Source organism: Vombatus ursinus, unplaced genomic scaffold (genome assembly GCF_900497805.2).
Source record: "Vombatus ursinus unplaced genomic scaffold, bare-nosed wombat genome assembly UNPS02014798.1, whole genome shotgun sequence".
Taxonomy (NCBI): domain Eukaryota; kingdom Metazoa; phylum Chordata; class Mammalia; order Diprotodontia; family Vombatidae; genus Vombatus; species Vombatus ursinus.
The window spans coordinates 53,080,075-53,097,050 of record NW_020954576.1 but is presented as its reverse complement, the minus strand read 5'-3'; the positions used below and the strand labels follow the sequence as shown (position 1 = coordinate 53,097,050).

Here is a 16,976-nt window from a genome sequence, read left to right as displayed (position 1 = left end):
GCTAGTGTCTAAGGACAGATTTGAACTCAGTCCTCCTGGCCTCAGGGCCAGTGCTCTATCTACTGCACCACCTAGCTGCCCTAAAGGGTAAATCTTGAGGATACCTTGCCACCCAGGTCTCTTTGGTGTATTTCACAGATGCCCCATTAGGTTAAGTCCTCCATCACTCCTGCCCCCTCACCCACTGCCATCCACTGGCAAAGCTGACCTGCCTCTTTCTGCCCTCCTGGTGGAGTCACAAAGGAGTCCTCAAATTATAGAATTTAGAACTGTAAGGTACCTGAATGATGGTTCAGTCTAACCCCCTTATTTGAAAAATAGTGAAAGAGGCCCACTGAGGTGAAGGACCTTGTCCAGTCATCTCCCCTTTCTGGTCCTGTTTTCTCACCTATGAAATAAATAAAATTGGCCTAATATTCTGATCCTCCTTGCCCCCATACCAAGTGGCCCTGGGGAAAGGAAAAAGACAAACCTACACACAAAACCTCATGCCATTTCTCATTCCTGAGAGTCTGAAAGGACTTCATAATGTTTAACCTCTGACTATTCCAGTACAGCATCATTGCATCACTGGTGAAATTCAGTTTAGCCAGGTTCCTTTATTCTTCCTACAAGACAGAGATCTACACATTCCTCAGAAAATCCTTATCTTTATTAGACAACAGTAAAGAGAGCAATTCCTCAGACACCCACGGTCATGATCTGCGGGGGAGGCAGTGGTGGGAACAAGACTGTCTCCTCTGTAGCTTTAATACCAGTAGACTTTCCTGTGCCTCCGAGTCTCCACGATCCCCATTGCCTCCATCACTTCTTCTCCCAGGGTCTTCAAACAGGGGACGTAAGTTCTCTCCAGAGCATCTTCCACTGATGTATCTTTGGGGCCATCTGTAGAGCCAAGGTGGTTGCATTAGGGATACACAAATTGCTGAATCTCAGAGTTGGAAGGAGGCTTAGAAGCTGTATAGCCCAGTCTAACCTGTACCTGGGCATAAATCATTCCTACAGTATCCATTACAAGTGCTCAGCTGCCTCACTACCCACAGTGGCAGGCCATCCTACTTTTGAACACAGCTAATAGTTGGGAGGCTTTCTTCATATTGAATTAAAATCTGCCTCTGGAAATGCCCACCACTGCTCCTGGCTCTGCTCTCTGAGACCGAGCAGAACAAGACTCATTCCTCCACCAACCCACCTATAGGCGCTGCCCTAGATCCTTCGTTCCATGCTCACTGATTCCCCCCAATCCCTAACTCTGCATGTTTCTTAGGATCATAAAGACAGAGAAGCAAGAGGAGGAAAGGGAAGGATAAGCATTTATTAAGTGCCTACTATGTGCCAGGCACTATGCTAAAAGCTTAACATACATTTAATTTACAACAACTCTATGAGGTAGGTGTTATTATTTTAGAGTTGAGGAAACAGGCAGAAAGGGGTTAAGAGACTTGCCGAGGATCACACAGGGCTTTCTGACTTCAGACCCAGTGTACCACCTACCACCACCTAACTGGAAGGGGTCTCCCAGTCTTCTAAGATAATATATCATCAGTCTCTCCAAATTCCACTTGCTCCTTCTAATTCTGTCCTCTGGAGCCAAACAGATATCCTTTCTTCCATATTACTGCCTTTTACATAACTAATGATCACCAACACAAATGCCATGTCTATACCAGTGACACCTCAAGACCTACCCCAAAAGACTCCTTGTATGAAAAGCCACCCATCCTTGTTAAGTTCTCTCTTCTGTATAATCTGACTTACCAATCCACTGCTCAGGGATGATGCCATCAGGTCTGGGGAACTCTGGCTTTGGGATGATTCTCCCTGTCCTCAGGGAGACTCGTACACGCTCACCTTCCTCCGTAAACCTCCATTCCACTTCAGTTGGCTTCCTGCAGGGAAGGAGAGTGAACCAAATTTGAATGGCCCCACATCGTTTCTCCACCACAAAGAATCAACTTCTCAGGATGTAAAAGACTGAATTCTTCTGATTCCAAGGAAATTCTGTGTGACATCTAAACATTCTCCTGCTATAAAGCTAACCTATTTCTCTTCTTATTCTCCAAAATGGCACCCCTGCCCTAGGCTAGGCAGCATTTCCTGAGGTTCTGTTTCAGTCCAACCCCACAATGATCATTTTGATTGAGATATGAAAATTGGCCATAAAGGCTACTCATTTTACAGATGAGCCTAAGGCACAGAGATGATGAAGGGCTTGCTTAGGGTCACACAGCAAGCAAGTGCCTGGAGCAGGATTCAAAAATCAGGTTTTCCTGACTTCTTAAGTCCAGTTTTCTGTCCTTTTCACCACCGAGAAAGTCCAGGTGCCAGCCCTCATGATCCTCCAGAAGGTCAATGTCCTGCCCTCTTGCCTGTCAGTTGGATCCACAAGCTTGACTTGACGGAAAAGCAGGGGGGCCTCGCTGGGGATCATGGTTCCCCGGTAATCCTTGCTCCTGCCAATGTATCGGAAATGCTGTGAGGAGAAAGGTGAGAGAAGTCAGAAACAGATATAAGGAAGCCCCTCCCATCTCTCCCAAAGATCATCAAGGGGATTTAAACTGAGAGAGTGTCCAGCCCTCAATCCCTCTCTTTGCTATTATCAGTGATTGATTTTTGGCAGAGAGGGAGGCAAGAAAGTGAGGCTAACAGAAATATGAAGGTCCCAGTCCCCACTACTTACTGTGTTCAGTCCTTCTAAGACAACCCAGTTCCTCTCCCTGATGATCTGAACCACTTTTCCCTGCTTCCCAGCATCTTTGCCTTCCAAGATCTCGACCTGTAGGTACACAGTGTTAGGAGAAGAACCTCAGGCCCATTTTCTCCTTTGCCCCAACATCCATATCTGTCAGCCCTGCATCCCTCACCGTGTCCCCACAAAACACATTCCAGGAATCCTCAGGTATAGGCTCCACAAGGACTGGACGTTGTCTTCTCCAGGGAGGGTTTCTCCTCTTGTCAGCCATAGATCCAGGTCGGCTCATTCCGTAGCGGTAGTTACGAGGCAAGTTGGCCTTGGCTGCCAGGGCTAGCAAGGCTGAGAGACGCATATCTGGAGGCTGGGAAGATAGTATGTAGGTGAAGGGAGATGAGAATTGAACACTAATGTCAATTAATTGTCCACACCAGAAATAGCATCAATCAACCCAGGGACCCATGAGGTAGAGGGAACCAAAAGGGAGGTGAAAGCTGACAAGACAAAAAGTTGTCTCTAGCCCAGAAGAAACCCCGGGATCTCGGCTAGAAGGCATCAGAGAGATCATCTAATCTCCTATTCCATGCAGGTCGCCCTGCTCCTCAAAAGCTTCCAACAAATGATCAACCAGTCACTATCTTCCAAAGATTGGAAATTCACTACATTTCCTGAGACATCTGCCATTTTCAAATAGCTCGTTTTTTTTTTTTTAATGAGCTGAACTATGCCCAGTAACTTACCCAGTGCTTCTAGTCTGTCATCTGAATCTGACCTCTTTCTATATAATCTTCAAATACCTGAAGAAAACTGTCACAGACTCAATCATTTATTAAGCACTTACTGTGTGCTAGGCCCTGTACTAAGTGCTGAGGATACAAAGAAAGCCAAAACCTTCAAACAGATCCCAGTCTAGGAGGAGATAACATGTAAACAACTATGCACAAACAAGGAAAAACAGGAAATAAAAGCACTAGAATTAAGAGGGACTGAGAAAGGCTTCCTGTAGGTGAGATTTTAGCTTTTATTTGAAGGAATTTAGGAGGCTCAAATGAGGAAGAACACTGAAGGCATTGGAAAGAGGAAGAAAAAATGGCGTTAAGAGATGGGTGTCTTGTTTAAGGAACAGCAAAGAGGTCAGTGTCACAGATTAAAGAGTACATGGGGGCAGGGGTTGGTGTAAGATGAAGACAGGCTAGGCTATGATAGATTTTGAATGACGGATACAATTTTGTATTTGATCCTTGTTATTTGTCCTTAGTTCTTGAGGAGGATCATGACATCAGGGAGTTGAAGCCATAACATGCAGGTGAAGTGGACTGAAGTGAGGGAAGGCTGTGTAAAATCATCAGCCTCACTTTTTCCTCCTGAGCCATCTGAGTCCAGTGGCACAATATAGATCATGACAATTGGAGATGGCCCTGGATGCAGTGCAAGCCTTTTTCAGCTAAAGTTTTTAACAGGTCTCAAGTTTGACTGAGGCAACACCCATTCAGTGATTAAGGCTAAGTAAGAAATGAGGCAGAGAATGGCTTCGTTTACCTAGTCAAAAAAGAAAAAAAAAAACCCAACAATTTGGGAGGGGCCAAAACAGAAACAATTGCTATTTACATTCACTCTGAACCAATCAGGGCCCAAACAATGACCAAGTAAGGCTTGGCCTGGGACCTATTGTTGGCCAATCAGTGAAAATCAGGGTCTTCCACTGCATCCAGAGCCATCTCCAGTCTTCCTGATCTGTATCTTTTCACTGGACCCAGATGGCTCTGGAGGAAAGAAAGTGAGGCTGGTGACTTTGCACAGCCCTCCCTCATTAAATCCAATTCACTTGCATGTCATGGCATCACCTCCCTGATGTCATGGTCCTCTTCGAGAATGAAGGACAAACAACTTCTGTGAATAGTAGTAGGAGCTAACTCACTGGGGACCCAACTGGAACTGGCCAGGTGGGCAACATAAGTCCTCCTTCCTTCCTTCTTCCCTCCCTCCCTTCCCCTTACCTCTGACCACATAGGGTATCATACCCTTACCTGCACATGCTCTGCCAAAGGAATGTAAATTTTGATAGCTGAAACATTGAAAGATATCTTGAGGTTTACCAGCTAGATTTCTTTCTTAAGGACTGTACCTTAAACCCAAATCCCTCCAGCTCTCATTGATTGGCCAACAGGTCCCAGGCCAAGCCCCACTTGGTCATTGTTTGGGCCCAGATTGGCTCAGAGCGAATGTAAATAGCAATTGTTTAAGTTTTTGCCAGAAATCCTGATGGTTTTCCCCTCCCAGAAGTAAGAGGAAGCCTCCAAAGTTTTTTGTTGTTTTTTTTGTTTGTTTGTTTGTTTTTGTTTTTGGAGGGGGGAGGTTAATGGTCAGACCTATGATTTAAGAAAATTGCTTTGGTGGCTGAATGGAGGATGGACTAGAATGGGGAATGACTTGTGGCACGCAGATCAACCAACAGGCTATTTAATTGTCTAGGGGTGAGTAGATGAAGGTCCTAAATGTGAGAGCTGGAAAGAACCTCAGAGGTAATCTAGTCCAGAAGTGTCAAACTCAAATAGAAACCTAGGCCACTAAACCATACACAAGAATCTCTATAGGTCACATATCGACTTGGTTTTAAAATATATTATCTGTTTCACTGTATTTTTATTTAGTTAAATATTTTCCAATTACATTTTAATCTGGTTCGGGTTGTACTTGGGAGTGCTGTGGGCCTCATACTTGAATCCTCTGAACTACTCCATCCTGTAACAGAAAAGGAATCCAGTATGTGGGAGTACTAGGCCTGTAATCAGAAGGGTAGTAGTAGTAGTAGCAGTAGTAATAATTTAGGCTTTTCAGTCATGTCTGACTCTTTTGTGACTCCATTTGGAGTATTCCTGGCAGAGATACTGGAGTGATTTGTCATTTCCTTCTCCAGTTCATTTTACAGATGAGGAAACTAAGGCAAACAGGATTAAGTGACTTGCTCAGCATCACAAAGCTAGTGTCTGAGGCCACATTTTAACTCAGGAAAATAAGGCTTGCTGACTTCAGATTTGGCACTCTAGCCACTGTGCCACCATTCAAATCCTGCCTCAGATGTGACCCTGGGCAAGTCTCTTAACCTCTAAGGCCCTCCATTTCCTCCACTGTAAAACAAAGGAGTTATATTAGATGACATCTATGACAACCCTTCTAGCTCTTGGGTTTATGATCCTACAGTACACCTAGTAACTGAGTAGCCACATCTTTACTTCAAGACATCAAATGAGGGGTAACCTGCTGCTACAAATGGCAGCCTACTCCACTTCTGGATAGCTCTATTAGGAGGGCAGTTTTTTGGACTACATTAAGCCAAAATGTGTTTCTTTGCACCTTCCACTCGAAGCTTGGATTTTGTCTCTAGGGCCAAACAGAACAAGTGTAATCCCATCTTTTAGCCTTTGAAGGACTTTAAGAGTCCCATCTGAGCTTTCTCTTCTCCAGGCTAAATCCCCAACTCCTCCAATCAGTTTCCCAATGAAAGGCCTTCCTCTGAGGGATCTTCAGCTTATTAATGTTTTTAAAATATGTCTGCCAGAACTGAACACAATACTCCAGATATAGTGTGACCAGGACAGAATATGTTTTGGGGTAGACAGGCCGAGTTCTCTTAGAGCCATAGACATGGAATCAGGAAGACTCAAGTTCAAATCCAACCTCAGACGCTGGGCAAGTCACTTAATCTGTGCCTCCGTTTCCCCAACTGTAAAATGAGGATAATAGTAGCACCTACTTCCCAGGGTTGTTGTGAGGATCAAATGAGATACTTGTAAATCGCTTAAACCGGTGCCTGCAACATAGTATGTGTTTCATAAAGACTTGTTTCCTTTAATTCCTTCCGTTCCAACCTTAAAATTCTGTGATTCTGATGTCCGTATTCCTGTATGTCACGGCAGCCCCTGGCTTCACACTCACTAATGTAAGGGTTGGACTAGATGGCCTCCGAGTTCCCTACCAGCTCCAAAGCTACCATCCTATTACCTGAATACCCACAACTGTCTCGACAAGAGCCCTCCAAGCTCCCTGTAAAGACTTCCACGGGAGAACGAACTATTTCTGGGACAGCCCCCTCCTCCCAACAAACCCGCAGAGGAGGGGGCCGGGGGAAGGCTTTCCCTAGGTCATCGAGTCCCTCCCCCGGCCTCCGTCCAGATAAGCGCCAGGCAATAGGAAGGGGGAGGGAAGGAAGGAAAGACCTTGTCGCCTCCCAATGTCCCCTTCCCTCCAGCCTCCTGCTGTCAGATGTCTGTCAAAGTCTGGATGACCCTTCCTCATCCTGGCACACTCAGCACCCCAGGCTCAAGATCTCCAAGCACCTTACCCTGATATCCCGGGGGGCAAGCACCCTTTTCCCAAAGGTAAACCAAGTTCCTACAGAAGGTGAAAGGAACAAGTTCCGCCTCCAGTACAAATCTCAGATCGCCTCAACTCCAGCTCCTGGGGTACAGTCAGTTCCGACTCCGCCTCTCACTTTCGCACGTGGGACGACAAAACTGAGCCGCTTGGCTTTCTGGGAAATGTTGGCCGGCGCGGGAAAGGAAGATCGGGGCTCTAGGCATGCTGGTAGTTGTAGTACACTGCTGCTCAGCATGTCGGGAGCAGTAGTTGAGGAAGAAGTGGTGAGACCGGAACGCCGAGGTGCACCTTGGGCGTTGGAGTCATGGCTTCCGGGCTTCCTGGTCCGGCAAATTTCTGCGCATGTCCTAAGTTGGGGTCCCTGGGAATTGTAGTTCCACGAGGAGCAAAAAAGCTGCTCCATTTTCTAAGTGGTGATGGCTGGGTAATTAGGGCACATGGCGAATTCCCTTCTCCATCCTCCCTCCTCCATCAGCCCGTGTCTCCCAGCCCTCCCAAACTCCTCAGTTTAATTATTGAGCCTTCCAATAAAGGAGAGGAGGGAGGCCAGGAGAGAACTGGATTCATAAAGGAGCTACATTGAATGCAAAAAGCACTGGAACTGGAACCCTAGAACCTGTACCAGTGTGGCCTTGGGCAAATCACTGAATTTAACTGGGCCGCAGTTCCCTCCTCTCTTAAATGAGGACGTACACGGCTTCTAAGGTATCTTCTCACTCTAAGCCTATGATCCGATGGGAGAACGCAGAGTGCTCTCTCTCTGTGCCTCTCTATCTGTGTGTGTGTGTGTGTGTGTGTCTGTCTGCCTCTGTCCCTGTCTGTCTCTCCCCTTCCCCTCCCCACATCTTCTAGCTGTCTACGTGGGTTTGTGGATTGAAAGTGCAGGCTTACAGAAAGGAAGATAACCGATTTACACATGTCAGTTAACACTGGTCACCAACATTACCAACCAGGCTCTCCAGTATTAACCAGTAACAGGCTTACTAACCTCTGAAATGCTCTCAGCTTCACAGATGCTGTTGTATTTGATTCTTTCTTCTCCAGCCTTTCTCTTTACCCACCCAGTCACCAAGTTCATCTTACCTCCGTCCCATCCTCTATTCCCACTGCTGTCATCACCTAGCCTACAAGGAGATCTTCCAGGTCTCTTCCACTCTTCCGATCCTTCCTTCATACTGCCACCAGAATAGGTTGTGGTGGTTTGTTGGGGTTTTTTTTAAACTCATAGATCTGTTCACGGTACTCTTGTCTCAAAAATCTGTAATGGTTCTTGATTACCTACCCAGTAAAGTTCAAACTCCTTAACTGGCATTTAAATCCCTCCTGCCTCCCCCCTCTTCCTGCTGGTTTTTCTTTCCCAAGCCTTACATGACACCCCTCTACTTACTCTGTACTGCAGCCAAATTGGACTATTCAAATGTCCAGCAAACTAACAAATCCACCACCTCTCTACTGCTTCCCAGTTCAGAGACTCAACCTAAACCACATTCCCTGACACTCCCCCCCACCCCATGTCTGTTCCTTGATTAAAGAAAGCCTATTTCAAATGCTGCCTCTTCCAGAAAGCTTTCCCTGATCCCCTCTCAAGGTCTCATACAACACTTTAGATGCATCTCTCTTTCTATCCTTATAGTAACTCATTTCTATAACCCTTTCAGGTTTACAGTGAAGGACCCCTACAACAATCCAGGGAATTACTCAAGACAAGAATTATTATCCCCGATTTATAGAGGAGGAAACTGAGACTAATCCTAGTGTCAGAGATGGGCTTCTAACCCAAATCTTTCCTAACTCCAAATCCAGCCCTCTTATACTGAATTGCTGCTATTAGGTATTAGTTTATTTCGTTGTTTCTCTGTGTGTCATATCTTCTACGATATTGTGAATTCAGTCATTTGGAGTTAAAAAAACAAACAAACAAACAAAAACAATCTGAGCTCTGATTGTGAGTCTGCTGTTTAGTAACTGTGACCTTGGATGAGTTAAACCTCCCTGAGCCTCAGTTTCCTCATCTGAAAAATGAAAATAATGTTTTACCTATATCACGGGATTGTTGTGAAGATCAAATTAAATGATTGAAAACAAGTGCTTCTTAGTTATAAAGTACTATGTAAAAGACAGCTATTTGTGAGAGCAGGGATCATCTCAGAACTTCATGTTTCCCTTCGTGTTCTGCTTAAGTGTTGATTTGAACTGAGTCTTTCTCCAAAACAGAACATCCCGTAAGGTAGATCAGGTAAAATAAGGTAAATCAGGGCTATTGCCCTTGGGTTCCTATGTGATCTGTGGTATGGCAAGGTATGCATGACAAGGACTTGGGAAGTAGTGGGTAGGCAAGAAGTAGACTTGAGGTTCTGCCTCAGCAGAGAGCATGCTCTGAACTTCAAAGAACGTGGAGTGGGGGCAGCTAGGTGGCGACGTGGATACAGCACCGGCCCTGAAGTCAGAAGGACCTGCGTTCAAATCTGGCCTCAGACCAAACACTTGATAATTACTAGCTGTGTGACCCTGGGCAAGTCACTTAACCCCAATTGCCTAAAAATAAAAAAATAAAATAAAACAAAAAAATAAAAGTAAAAAGGACATGGCGTGGCTATCTGGTGGAAACCTCAGTGGAGAACATGACTCTTCAGAGATGATCTTCAAGAGGAAGGGTAGTAATAAAACTCATGGCTGTTCATATCTTTACACAAATGTGCAAAATATGGATAATAAATAAAATGAATGATCAAAGGATCATAGATTTTGAACCAGGATCTAGTCCAACCCCTTTGTTTGACAGGTGAGGAAACTGAGTCCTAGAGAAGTTAAGTGACTTGCTCAAGGACACAGAGGTAGTAAATGGGAGAGTTAAGATTCAAACCCAGGCCCTGACTTCAAATCACCATTCTTTCCACTGTATGACTCTTCTTCCTCTTAACAGATGCAGGTAAATTAATTTCATACATACTACTAAAGTTAGTTGTGATAGGAGATGTTGTTGTTATTCAGTCATTTCACGTATGTCTGACTCTCTGTGACCCCAGTTGGAGTTTTCTTGGCAAAGATGCTAGAGTGGTTTGCCATTTCCTTCTCCAGCTTTTTAAAGATGAAGAAACTGAGGCAGACAAGGTTAAGAAGCTTGCCCAGGGTCACACAATTAGTAAGTGTCTGAGGTTGGATTTGAACTCAGGTCTTCCTGACTCCAGGCCAGGTGCTCTATCCACTGTGCCACCTAGTTAGGTTCAATCATATCCCTTCTGCAAGCCTGTTTCCTCACCTGTAAAACAAGAGAGTTAGATTAGATGAGCCCTAAAATTCTAGGGATCCTTCCGGCCCTAAGTCCTGTGATCTTATGACTCATTAATGAAATATGGTTATGAAGAATTTAAAGGGCTTTTTGGTTTTTTTTGGTGATCTGGACCTGTGATTTCACCAGTACAATGAATTATCAGTGTGAGGACTTGTCAATGTAGACAGGCAACTCTGTTATTTGTAGTCTTAGCCAGTTGCCTAGGCACCAAGAGGGTGAGTGACATGCCAGTCACAATGCAACAAGTAGATCACCTCTATCAGAAACAGGTCTTGAACCCAGGGGATTTTTCTGATTCTTGGTCCAGCATGCTCTCCATTACATCATACTTCCTCTCACACAGAAAGATACACTTCATTCAAAAAGAATAGACAAAAGAGGTGATTAAACAGTGCTATTATTAGAATAGACTAATGCATATCTACATTCCAGCCCAACTGAATTATGAGCTATTCCCTGATTTCTGTGATCTCGAACCTCTGTGTATCTTTCTTCAAGTATCAGCTAAGGTGCTGTTTCCTCAGGGAACACACACACACACACACACAGAGTTATTTTGTATACATGTTGTATTTCTCCATTACAATTTAAGCACCTAGAGGAGAGGGACTATTTTGTTTTTGTCTTTGTATAGCAAACCTAGCACAAGACCTAGGGGTAGTAGGTATTTCCGCATGGTTTGTTTTGTATTTTGTTTGTTTTGTTTGTTTACCTGTGATTTCATTGGTTTAGGGAACCCCCACTATCAATGCAGATCAGCAACTATTCTGCAACTTACAGTCTACTATTCCACACTGTGTCTGTGTTTGTTTAATTGAATTGAATGTGTTAAAAATAGAAAAATAGAAATGATTTTTGTCCTGGAAGTATACTACAAACCACTTTGACAGAGGAAGGAAATGGATGATCAGTCTGGGAAAGAGATCATGAAATAGACAGAGACATGGCATAATAGTGATAGGAAACTCTTGATGCTGATTTTATTCTTTAGGATAAAGATCTGATTCTGACCAAAAAGGAGGAACTTGTTGCCAAAATAGAAATGATTTTAAATTTCATGATGGCTTAGGACATCTTTCTCTAAGGCACAGCTTAGATTTTGGGACTGTAGTTGAAAGGAATATTAGAGGTCATGTAGTTTGACTGCATTATTTTACAGAGGAAGAAACTTCAAAAGGGTTCAGAGAAAGGATAGGTAGGATCCCAAGACCTAAAATTCTATATGGAAAGTAAATGCCACAAGACTAGAATGGTTTAAAAAAAATTCTAAAAACACAAAAACAAATCTTTCTAATTAAACACAAAAAGGTTGGTTTAAATAGACCTGTATGGATGCTCAGGAACTGACAGAATTAAGTAGAGTCTTAAAGATCATAGTTTTAGAGCTGGAAGAGACCTCAAAAGCTATTGAGTCCAACCTCTCTCATTTTACGGATGAGGAAACTGGGGCACAAAGGAGGTTAAATGACTTCCCCAGAGTCACACAGCTAGTAAGTATCTGAGGTAGAGATTTGAACCCAAGTCTTCCTGATTCCAAGCCCAGTGCCCTATCCATTACACCATGCTGACTAGCTTAAAGGGCTGAGACCTCCTAAGATCAGAAGGTAGTAAGGCAGGAGATGAATCCTAAATAGCAGGGCTGAGCATTGATAGCACCTCTGTTTAGGGAGGATTCAACAACAAATCCAACAAACATAAATGATAATGGAAAAATAGGAACAAGATAGAACTACTCAGCTCTCATATTTCTTCTGATTTCTTTACTAAAACAGAAAGACATCATGCTATAGCAAAAAGATCGCTAGAGTTGGAATCAGGAAGACCTGGGTTCTAATCCTGCCTCTGAAACTTACAAGTTGTGTGACCTTAGGCAAGTCATTTAACTTCTGAGATGCAGGCAACTAAGATTTACCTCCTAAGTCATAGCCAAGTTTTGACCTTCCTTAGTTAAGAAGATTCCCAAACCTGTGAAATCCCAGGTTTTTGAAGTATTAATGTTTTCCTACTAAAAATAATCATCAGACTGGGAAGACTAAAACAAAACTTGTCAATAAAGAAAAGATAAGTTAGGAGATGGTAATAACAACTTACTCATATAAACACTTTAAGGTTTGTGAAGCCCTTTCCTCACAATAGCCCTGTGAGGTAAATCGTGCAACTCTCATTATTCAGATTTTACAGATGAATGAAGAAATACAAGTGGAAAGAGGCTAAGTCATTTGCCCAGGATCATATAACAAATACATTTCAGAATCAGGATTAGAACCCAGGTCTGACTCCAAGGCCTACTATTTCCACTATGCTACACAGTGTTTTAGTTTAGCATTTCCACTATGCTACACTGTGTTTTAGTTTAGCATATGAACCTAGTTTGACTGATTCTAAGTCCAACCTATTTCTACTGGTCATAGAATGAATGTAGGGGCCAGAACAGGGTTCAAGGGATTTAGAGCTGCCCAGAGCCTTAGACGTCACCAAGTCAAACCCTCTCCTTTCACGTCTGAGTAAATGAAGCAAAGAGAAAGGAACAGAGGCAAAATTTGAACCTAGGTTCACAGCACCATTCAAAGGCACAGAAAGAATTAATGGATAGAATTGTTGAGCCACTGTTGAAAATATATGAAAAAGTCATGGTACAATGTACATGGTACATGGCTTACTCTGGAATCATCAGAATTATTCAGATTCCACCTACCAGATTTGCTGTATGCTTTGAGCAACTTCACAGCTTCCTTTGGTCTGAGTTTCCTCACCAATTAAATTAGGGAGTTGGATTAAATAATAATAGTAGTTAACATTTATATAACACTTATTATGTACCAGGCACTATGTTAAACGCTTTACAATTATCATATCATTTGATCCTCACAACAATTCTGTGAGGTAGGTGCTATTATCTTTATTTTACTGATGAGGAAACTGAGGCAGGCAGAGGTCAGGTGACTTGCCCAGGGTCACACAGCTAGTAAGTGTCTGAGGCCAGATTTTAACTCAGGTTTCTTTCACTTCTAGATCTATGATTCTGTGAACCTACCCTTGAGTTCAAAAAAATCAATTGCACAAGCATAGAATCAAGGAGATTTAACAGTCCATGTGGAAAAAAAAAATCCAGAGACTCAGAGTCGATTTAATATGTCAACAATGTGACAAAGTGGCCAAAAAAGTTAATGTGATCTTTCCCAGAACATTACAAATCTTCCTTAATAAGACCTGTGGCCACTCAAAAGAGATTGGTTTAACAACTGGCACAGGAAAAACAAAATAGATGAAGAAGGCCTGTTTTCTAAGCCAGAGGTGTCAAACTCCCAGCCAACAAAATTCCAAGTTCAGGGAGAACTGTATTAAAAATATAATTGGATGCATTGATCTAAGACAATTCCAAAAGACTAAAGATGGAAAATGCTATCCACATCCAAAGAAAGAACTATGGAGTCTGAATGCAGATTGAAGCATACTATTTTCTCTCTTTTTTTCTTTCTTGCAGTTTTTCCCTTTGGTTCTGATTCTTCTTTACAACATGACTAATCTGGAAATATGTTTAATATGATTATACATGTATAGCCTATATCAGATTACATGCCTTCTTGGGGAGGAGGGTGGGGAGGAAGGGGAGAAATTTAGAACTAAAAATCTTATAAAAGTGGATGTTGATCGGGGCAGGTAGGTGGCACAGTGGGTAGACCACCAGCCCTGGAGTCAGGAGGCCCTGAATTCAAATTTGGCCTCAGACATATAACACTTACTAGCTGTGTGACTCTGGGCAAGTCACTTAACTCCAATTGCCTCACCAAAAAGAAAAAAAAAAGTGAATGTTGAAAACTAAAAATGAATTATTAATTTCAAAAAACAAAACCAAAATAAAATATAATTGGAACATGTTTAACAAAATAAAACAAAAATACAACAGAATTAGATAATGTTAATTTGTGGTTTTCTAAGTCAATATGTGCTGCAGGAATCTATTTGAGTTTGACACCATTGGTCTAGGCTATGACATGCAGCTGGATGGCCAGTCTAGTGCATGAACACATGTGCATATGTGTACACACACATGGATTTTATATGTATACACACGTATATGTATATACACATACATATGGAGGTAGACAGTGGGCCTAAGCCATAACTGAATAAAAGAGGATGGCACATTACATTTGGAAAATTGTGCAGCTCTTTCAACAGTTCTAAACTGCTCCTCTCCACAAAGACCCTTAAGACCCAACAGTCACATTTGCTGGGGATTGACAGGGCCACTGATAGACACATGGTGGGTGCAAGGAGGCTCTAGCAAAAGTTATCTTCATTATCAGACCTCAAACTATGTTCTAGTGCAGAAGTCTCAAAACTCTTTGATACTGGTTAAGCAACAGAAAAGCAGACAAATGGAACAGACCAGATAACCAAAAACCTTAAGTAATTGAGAATAGTGGCTCAGGATTTGATAAATAAATAATTGGGCAGAGAATGTCCTTTTTGACAAGAACTTCTGGGAAAACTGTAAGGTAGTTTGGCAAAAGTTAAGCTTAGACCAAGATTTTATACCATGTAGCACAATAATCCCCAAATGGATAAGAGACTTGAACATAAAAGACCACACCATTAAAAAAAAAAAAAAAAGAAAGAACAAGGTTAGGTACCTTTTACAACTATGCCTGGGGGAGAATTCTTAACTAAATAAGCAACAGACATCATAAAAGATAAGATGGAAAATGTTTACTACATAAAATTAAAAAGCTTTTGGCCAATAAGATCAATGAAGACAGAATTAGACAAACAGTGAAGAGAAAAATATTTGCAATATATATTACCAGAAGAAATGTGATAAGCAAAGCATGTAAAGAATTGACACAAATACAAAATATAAGACACCAAGTGCAATCCTCTTTAAGATATGTGGTCAGAGGATATGAGCTATTTTCAAAAGAATTGCAGACCATAAATGATCACAAGAAAAACACTCGAAATGACTAATAGAGAAATACAAGTTAAAACAGCTCTGAGGTTTCATCTCACACTCTCCAAATTGGCAGATGACAAAAGATGGGGGGAAAAGGGAAATGGAAAGTAGGCATACAGATACCCTGTTGGTGGAACTGTAAAGTGATCCTATTATTTTGGATTTCAGTTTCAATGAAACAAAAAGAGGGAGGCAGGGACTAAACTGCCCATGTCCTTTGACCCAGTGATCCAACTATTGGGCACGTATCCCCAAGGATGTCAAAGACAAAACCCACAAGCTGATGTATAGCAAAATATTCACCGAAGCACTCTTTGCCGCAAAGAAACAAAGTAGGTGCCCATCAACTGAAAGATGGCTGAAAAACCAAGGTAAGAATGTAATGAAATATTATTATGCAGTAAGATTCAACAAATATCAACAGTTGAGAGAAATGTGAAGTTTTGTGTGAATGGATGCAAAGCCAACAGATAAATAATAATAATTATAAAGATTGAAAATAAACACTGTAACAATATTAACAAAAAGATTGCAGGGAGGAAGTTGAATTCTGGGTAATGGAAAAACCAATGAAAGTCCTAGAGATGAGATAAAGTACACCTCCTCCCTTACTACAGAAAGGTGGGGGACAACTATGACAGATTACTGTATGCATTATCAGATATGTCACTTCGGCTTGTTTTTCTTTGACACAAGGGAGGATTTGGCGAGATGTGACTGTGATGAAAAAGATAAGAGCACCAGTAGAACATACAAAAATGGATGTCTTTAAAGACATGTAAATTTAGAAGAGGAGGTGAGCTGGTCACATAGGGAGAACAAAAGATAACAAAAGACTAGTATGCACAAAATGTAGATGTTTAAATGTAGGTTAGGGGCAGCTAGGTGGCGAAGTGGATAGAGTAGCGGGCCTAGAGTCAGAAAGACTCATCTTCCTGAGTTCAAATCTGGCCTCAGACACTTACTAGCTGTGTGACTCTGGGAAAGTCACTTATCCCTGCTTGCCTCAGTTTCATCTGTAAAATGAACTGGAGAAAGAAATGGCAAACCCCTCCAGTATCTTTGCCAAGAAAACCCCAAATGGAGTCACAAAAAATTGAACACTATTGAAAAAATGGCTGAACAGCAAAAAGGAAGGTGGGTATTGGGATAACATGGACAAGAAGCACACAAGTTGAGATGGGTTCTGATCTGTATCTGTGGAGATTACCTAAATTGGTGGGATCATAGATCCATTGATATTTTGAAGAGGTGAGGTATAATCTTTGCCTACACAGAAGAAGTAACCAAAGTGAGGAGGGTAATAGTTCTGCTGTATATGGTTGGCCCGTCAGACCACATCTTAACATGTTCAGGTTTACATGCCACATTTTAAGGACATCAACAAATTCCCATTTGTTGAGGCTTGGGGTGGGTGGAAATCAGGATGTTGAGACTACAGACCTTGCCAAATCAGAGCTGTCCCACGGTGGAATGGATTGCTTCTGCAGTGAGACCAGAAGTCTTCAGGTATACAAGTATATGCTAGAAGGAGCCCTTGTTGTTATAGAGAGGATTTCTGTTTCAGTTACAGTAGGTCTGCTAAATGACTTCTGAGGACCATTCCAACTCTTATGATTCCATGAGTCCTCCCCACATACCCTCTTATACACACCCAC

The 16,976-nt window shown here is 42.3% G+C and overlaps 1 protein-coding gene across 1 annotated transcript; it reads right to left on the bottom strand.

Annotated features, from left to right (window-relative positions):
* Positions 1-633: 633 nt before the first annotated feature.
* On the bottom strand, positions 634-7,186 carry MRPL24 (mitochondrial ribosomal protein L24). The gene is made up of 6 exons (XM_027870799.1): positions 7,035-7,186; positions 2,865-3,056; positions 2,681-2,776; positions 2,370-2,473; positions 1,759-1,889; positions 634-885 (listed from the first exon to the last, which is right to left on the bottom strand). The coding sequence occupies exons 2-6, from the start codon at positions 3,045-3,047 to the stop codon at positions 749-751; spliced, it is 651 nt and encodes a 216-aa protein (XP_027726600.1). The 5' UTR covers positions 3,048-3,056; positions 7,035-7,186; the 3' UTR covers positions 634-748.
* Positions 7,187-16,976: the final 9,790 nt, after the last annotated feature.